Below are 7,516 nucleotides of genomic sequence, written 5' to 3'. Positions count from 1 at the left end.
TTTCTTTTTTTTTTTTTTTTTCTTTTAGTTTTAATGCAATTTTGTTCGTTTATCTTTTATAGCGTTGTTTTTTCTTCTGGTTTTGTTTTATTTCCTTTTATTTTGTTTTTATATATTTTGTTTTTTCTTCTTATATATAAGTCATCACAGTTTGCGGAGCTGAAAAAATTTGTTAATACTTTTCTTTTTTTTTTTTTAATTATTTAAGGATTTGGTTTTTTGTGGTTATAGTTGTTTATGGATCTATTTCGTTAATAGGTTTTTTCTGTCTTATCCTGGCATGCATTAGTGTTTTAAAAATTTGCGAAACAATTCCATCTGTGGTAATAACTTGATTTTTTTTTGCTTTCGCTTTCTTGGATGATTGCCTCAATTAAGTCGATGTATTAATTATAGAGAATAGAGGGAAAGAGCCGTATTCTGAGCAACGGCACAAATACCTCATAATCATTTTTTCGCTTGTGCGGAATATCAACTATTCCTGTCTGAAGATTTTACGCCATGAGAACCTTGAAGCTTGTATTATGACAATGGCTACGATGTATATGTAACCGATGAATCTGTCGGCCGTTACGTAGAAAAGTATCCACGCGAAAGATTACACTGTGTCAAAGTGTTCAGCTTTCGTGAAATTACTATCCACCAGGCACGTTGCGAACCTTACCGTACTACAAATAACCAAAAAAAATTTTTTTTTTATTCGAATGGGAAACCAATCCTGCTTCTAATAGATACAAGAGATCGATGTGATCCGTACATGTTTGAAATACAGAAGATGTTATATAAATCTGCTATTAAGGATTGCCATCTGGGGTGGATACCAGGTCATTGTGCCTTCTTCTTAAATGAGAAAAAAGCAATTCCGGTAATTCGACGACTCATTTTTCAGCTGCTAAGCGCTTATGTCGTGGAAATAACAAAAAATATCTACACATCTATCTAACAGGCGCAAAAAGCCATATTCTAAGCAAGAGCACAGAGACATCATAGGTCACAAAGCACGGTTGTTATTGTGACCATTTCTTCGGAACTACAAAAAAATGTGCATTTTCTCTTACGACTAGTGACCGGTTACAGCCAGAGTAAACAGGAAAGATAAATTCCACAAACCACTTTCAATATTCCCGCGCATAGATTGATCAATTCCTATACATGCAAAACATAGACAAGAAAGAAATCAAGTCGCGGACTAGATGAAAGAACAACGAGTCTCCTTAAACTCCTGTTAGGACAAGATCAAGGAAAAGAACGCATCAACATCCGCAAGCTAGGCTAAACAAAGGGCAATGATCTGTATTCACAAATTGTGATGAACTGTTAGGACTGCCTTAATAAATACCCGGAAGGCTTAAACACCTACAGGTTGCGATATCGAATTCATTTTCATGTTTCGCTTTAGATAAAGAGATACTTCGCCTCCACACGTCCTGAATATAAACAAAGATGAAATCCATATTTATACTATGCAAAAAGGAACTCGCAGCCATTATGTCAAATATAGTTTCCGATATAGATCAGATAGATGAAGAGAGGATCCGTACACCCAAATCGCAGGTATAGGGAAACAATTAATCAATATACATACATCGATTATGGGAAAAAGGCAAAGCAATGTCTTAAAATTCTGCAATAGAAAAGAAAGGTGGAACGATTACCTACATACTGCGGCAAATTCATTTCTGCGTGTCCTCACAGATCTAAGAGTAAAAATATCTAAAATATATCTATGTATCTTGATGAAGATAAAAAGCCAATGCAAGTCCCGGAGTAAACACAGAAGGAGTCAGTACATGTAATTTATGAGGGAGGTAAGGAATGACCCAAGTATAGGCAAAGACATATTATTATTATTATTATTATTATTATTATTATTATTAATTTCGCCAGAGAAATAAATTCCAAGACTAAACTCTTAAAATCACTAGCACCTAACGCTATCGGCTTTTATTAAAAACCCTACCGCACTTGAGATTCGAAGCCGCGACCATTGACTTGCTAGTCGAGATTCCTCGCCTTCGGCTACTCAGGCGGATGAGGCAAAGACATAATTCATTTCAGTTTTATGAGAATTCAATTTACTTCACATCCGCGGTTTATGGCCGAAACTAAACCATCATAAGTTCGTCTAAAAAATCCCTGTAAATTTTGGCTATAGATAACTTTGATTATCCATCTCTTGTTCATCTTTAGTTAAAATTATAAAAATTCTTGCATGAACTTTCGGTACTTAGTACCACCCTTTTGCAAATTGCCGGCGACATAGGATTGTTTTAGTAGCGGATTTTCAGACTTGGTCTTAAACAATACATGCTGTGAGGTCGACTTTTCAATTGATAGGTATTACCTTGTAGGCGTGTCCATGCTTGTTTCAAAATTTAAGTATAGTTTAATTATAAACGTATTGAAAGCTATTCGCCAAATGACTTCCACTACACGGCCGGGCGAGCAAAGGTAAATAAATTTACAACAACAACATAATATTTCCAATATTTCGTATTGGCAATATTTTGCTAACCTCTTAAGACGCCGAGCAAAATCTCACATTCAAACCTTACCCAAATTCGATGAATTCCGTCAGTCTAGGGTACAATTTGAATTTGAAGCGCACAAGTTGCTCACACTGTACGAATGAACAGAACATAACGAAACACAACCTAGGATAACTTGAATCAGGGAAAAAGCTGAAATCGCGGAACAGGTTTTAGATTCCAACGTTCGCTTTGTAACTAAATTGTCCCATCAAACCACCAGCTACAGGCAACTTTTTCAAGCGTTATGTACAAATTAATATTTCGTGGATTATTCTTACACCTTAAGGAGTTTATATACCTCTTGTGGAATATACCATAATTCAATAATATAGAAAAAAGAGAAGTTTCATCGAGCTTGTGGAATAGCAAATTGCCGTCATTTGTGGGGACTGGCATCACCTACCGATTTTCGATCGGCGATGCCGAGAGTAGATTTAATTTTGATCAACAACTTTTTCACTTATACGGTTATATAATTGTTGGAGCTAAAAGCGGCCGAGACAGTTGCTTAATGGAAGTGTTGTTACCTTTTTTTAGTTTACATTCCAGAATAGTTTCGTTGATGAATGCATTACAACAACGCAACTAATCGAGTCAAACAAAGGATCTGCTTAGAAATTCTCGGCTGCACTTGCCAAGGTTCGCAATCTTTTAGCCCTTGGATCTTCATTGTTTCCGTAAAGTAATCTATCGAGTTTTTTTCGCGACCTCTAGCGACTCAAGCGATATGAAAGAGAAAACATCACCGCTTAGATAGATACCCCCGTACACGGCTATGAAATGTGTTGTGGAATAAACATAAATAATTATGACGAATAAACTCGGAGTTATTATTATTATTATTATTATTAATTTCGCCAGAGAAATGAATTCTAAGACTAAACTCTTAAAAGCACTAGCATCTAAGGCTATCGGCTTCTTATTAAAAACCCTACCGCACTTGAGATTCGAACCCACGACCATTGACTTGCTAGTCGAGATTCCTCCCCTTCGGCCACTCAGGCGGATAGTAACTCGGAGTTAATTTGTAGCAATCATCCAAGAAATCAAAATGCATTTTCAAGTATTTTTACCTTAAGAGAATTGTTTGTTGTACGGAAAAGGTTTTTGCTTTCGAACGATAACTGATTTAAAAAATGTAAAAGAAATGCTTCTCTCAGACATCCTGTAATTGGTTATTGAGTATGGTATGGTAGCAGGGCACAAGTTAGCCAGTGTTGCCGGGTGCTCTTTACATGCAATGTGTCCATAGTGTAAGTGGGTGAGATTTGTTTGTTGTGTAAGGCTTCTTAACTATTTTTATCTTGGAGGGGAAATATTTTTTGCTTTGCTTTGCGTATGCCATCCATTAATCACGCGACTACACTATAAAGCATTTTTGTACAGTTGAATTGTTAGCCGAAAATTGCTAAGACGTGTATGCAAATGCGAATGCGAATGCGAATGCGAGTGCTGATGCAGATGCAGATGCGGATGCGGATGCGGATGCGGTTATTAATGCTTTCGATTCTGTTAATGCTTTGGCTATTAACACTAATGCTGTTGCGTTTTCTACGGCTGCTGAAATAATGATGGCTGTGATTGCTGCTAATGATGACATCTCATAATGTTGCTCGCTTTGAATCATGAGCAAATGTTCGCAACTGCATGCGCTGTTGTTGCTGCAGTTGTATTGTTGGCGTTGATATTGCTGTTGGTGGCTCTCAGTGTCATGGTGTATTACCCTCGAATAGAGCGCGAAATTCACCGCTTCTCGGTCGCGGTAAACCTTCTCGTATCGTTTGTATTGGCTCTGTTATGCTTGACTGTGAGCCGTGTAATAAATTCTCTTTGTTATCGAGGTCACTGCTAAATGATTTTCAAAAGATATAAACAATTCGTTAAATTCGCCTTTTTTTTCTCTTCTTCTTTTTTTTTTTTAATATTTTTTGTGACTTACTCATCTTTGCAATCGTCTGCCTCAGCTGCTAAAGCATTCACCACCGCTGTTATGGTATTCGACTCGGGATTACTGATTTGTTCGTCTTTTTGTTGCTGTTGCATAATATTAGGATTTTTACCGATTTTATTAAGACGCTCAGCTGCCACAGTTTCCATTGTTTTTCTCATTAACGGATATTGGTCCAATACGCAATTGAAATGATCGACACTCAATGAAAATAAATTGCAATACGTTTCCGCGCGAACACTGGCCACACGCCGGGCATTCGTTAATAAACAAATTTCACCGAAATATGAGCCATCTGATAAGGATGTGGCGACCTGGGCGATGTTCACATGAACATATATGTATTTGTTAAAACAATTTATGAAAAATATCATTAAACTTACCTCTCCATTGGCCATCACAATATCAACCACACCTTCCTGTATAAAGTACATTTTGGTTCCGATTGTACCCTCTTTTATAATAATATCACCTGAAATTTAAAAATAAAAAATAAATAAATTCCAGCTTTTAATATGGATTGATGCACTTTTAAGCAGATCTAGAACGGCTCGAGATCGAACTGCCCCCACTTCTATAATATCAATTGATTTTCAAATTTAAATCGAAGATTAATCGTTTCAATGTCTTTCCACATGTTTCTGTTTTCACAATAAATTCACAACGTTCTGGAGCACGGATAGGCTTGAGGCCAAACCCACCAAATACACACAAACAAATCAAATGCAATATTTTGAGCTCTCAATGAGATGACAAATTTTAACTGCTGTAGCACCGCTTTTTGAATCTTTTCGTTTTGTTTTTCTTTTCTTTTTTCGAGTTACGTCGATGACGTATTTTCTGTATTACCATGGTATCCACAAACTATTTTAAATGAACGCAGTTGTCACAGCAAGTAATTATGAATGAAAAATAGAACTCTCCCTTTCGTTTTCAGCCCTTCGTTTTTGCTAAATATATGAAAACAAACGCTATAAGGAACCTTCTATACCCTAACTGATCTATACTTGTTCATCACTACTTTTGGTTACTAGGGGATTTGTCATGTGTTCATTCCAATGTACCAAATCAAATCGGAAATATTATTGTAAGGAAAACTGAAAGCTAACACAACAAGCACGGGATGGCGTCCTCACAATGTGTTACTCTGTCCTCTTAATATATAACTAATGTTATTACTGGCGAACTTTGGAAAAAACTCAAAACAAACTCTCACACCAGCTTTCAACTACGTGAACTAAGCGTATTATTTATGGTTTAAATCTTCAAACCAAGCATAAATTAATTCTTGGTTTTATTTTGTAAATGTTTTAATAAATCTTTGCGTTTACCGTACCGTACGTTTTGTTTGTATCGTATGTAGAATCAATTGTAAGAAGTTCATTAAACTGAATTAAACTGAATACTAACCGGGTTGAAATACTTCGTATTTAAGTTTTGTAACGACATCAGAAACGAAATTGGAGTCAGCATTTGCAAAAAAAGGCACTGACGCAACGAGAGATCTGTAATGAATAAAAGTTATCATCATTTTTATTTTGCTGTTCAGTAACTTATTATAAAAAAAATTCGTCTCTGTTGCATTTTCTTACACTTACCTACAATTATAATTAATAACATCTTCTCGTAATTTTTCGCTCAATTCCCCTAAAATACATTCTTCATCGAAGAATTTACCCTGATAACGATGCTCAAAATATTCGGTTATTCGTTGCCGCATATCACGTGGTAGCTTACGATACGCCATATACTCTTCGACTTGTTTGACTTTCTCACGGTACTGACGCCTGCTTGAATCCAAACTTTGTATAAGATTTGTGGCATGACCGAGGAACAAAGCATAACATGTAGCACCCGATATCATGGACAACATTGTCAGCCACATATCCGTTAATGACTGAGGTGGAAAGCTGAAACGACAAACGTTATTTGTGAGCAGAGCTAACAAGATAAAGGTATTATATATGGAACACTTACCGGCCATAACCTATGCATAGCATATGAGACATGGCTTTAAATAGAGCCCATGAGTACTGTTCCAGCCAATATGATTCCTATAAATCAATATGCAACATAAATATTTAAGTAAATAGAGCTCGAATTTTGCTAACTCTATCGTAATCAGTGGATATCAATACAAAAAAGAAAAAATAAAAAAGACACAGACTTACAAAGACTATTATGTACACATATATAGGGTTTCCCAAAAAAAATGTACTCACACTCTAATCAACTTAATTACTTATTAAATTGCGATTGAAATGTTTTCAATGACGTAAATTCGCCAAAGCCGGGTAAATATCTTTTCTTTACATGCTATCTCTAAATCTATGGTAATTAGCGGAATTTTCATTTGATTTCGAAATAGGAATAAGGAATTAGGAGTTTAAGTAAAAAGTCGCCAAAAAAAACCGTTACCCCCGCTGGTAATGCTTACAGTTTTCTTAGTAGTGTATGGGAAAGGAGTGGAAACTTCAAATTTCATATCCTACGTCCCGTTAGCTTTCTGCCCGATCAAATTGTAAATATTTAGCTCAGGAGTGAACCAATAGCCTAGACTGGCCATATGGTGATAACTTATCTCAAACTTTCCTGTAAATAGAGCAGAGAGTTACAAACAGCTCCGCAAAGAAATTCAAAGAAAGAGACAGAAATTTATGCTGAGTTTTTAAGAATGCACTTATCATCCTTCCCGGTATAGGGAATGTTTTATTACATTTTGTAAAAGCCTGTGCTTCATAAGCGCATTTTCAGCGTCATTTTCATCACCCACTTTTGCTGTTTACGGAAAGAGTATCGCGAGTCGTAATTTCTCCCAAAATGTTCGTCGTTCTGTTTAGTCCATCACTTTAGTCTAATGATCTTTACAATGCACGTAAGCTCAGCTCGACATTGAGTAAACAAATGTTCAGAGATTCATTTCATTAGATGTTGTGATTGTGATTGTGATTGGTGGTGAGCACATTTCGGGGCGTGGGATACCCTGCATATTATTCTCTTTGCATCTCTTTGTTATCTTACTTGTGTGTGGCTGTTT

General features: G+C 36.1%; 1 protein-coding gene across 1 annotated transcript; it reads right to left on the bottom strand.

The window, feature by feature from the left end:
• Positions 1–3,872: 3,872 nt before the first annotated feature.
• Positions 3,873–7,493, bottom strand: LOC119643098 (potassium/sodium hyperpolarization-activated cyclic nucleotide-gated channel 2-like). Its single transcript, XM_038042447.1, has 6 exons — positions 6,457–7,493; positions 6,078–6,389; positions 5,890–5,984; positions 4,863–4,951; positions 4,471–4,793; positions 3,873–4,379 (listed from the first exon to the last, which is right to left on the bottom strand). Exons 1-6 carry the CDS (start codon positions 6,486–6,488, stop codon positions 4,241–4,243), a joined length of 990 nt encoding a protein of 329 aa, XP_037898375.1. The 5' UTR covers positions 6,489–7,493; the 3' UTR covers positions 3,873–4,240.
• Between the last annotated feature and the right edge of the window lie 23 nt (positions 7,494–7,516).

This window comes from Glossina fuscipes, unplaced genomic scaffold, assembly GCF_014805625.2.
Source record: "Glossina fuscipes isolate IAEA_lab_2018 unplaced genomic scaffold, Yale_Gfus_2 54377, whole genome shotgun sequence".
Classification (NCBI taxonomy): Eukaryota; Metazoa; Arthropoda; class Insecta; order Diptera; family Glossinidae; genus Glossina; species Glossina fuscipes.
Note: the sequence above shows the minus strand (reverse complement) of the source record. Positions and strands in the feature narration are given on the sequence as shown.

Excerpts from the sequence above, each read along its gene's own strand:
- LOC119643098 (XM_038042447.1), bottom strand. The coding sequence starts at position 6,488 with ATGTCTCATATGCTATGCATAGGTTATGGCCG. Across the intron at positions 5,985-6,077 it reads GTTATTAATTATAATTGTAG|ATCTCTCGTTGCGTCAGTGC; the intron begins GTAAGTGTAAGA and ends TATTCATTACAG. Across the intron at positions 4,952-5,889 it reads ATACGAAGTATTTCAACCCG|GTGATATTATTATAAAAGAG; the intron begins GTTAGTATTCAG and ends TTTAAATTTCAG.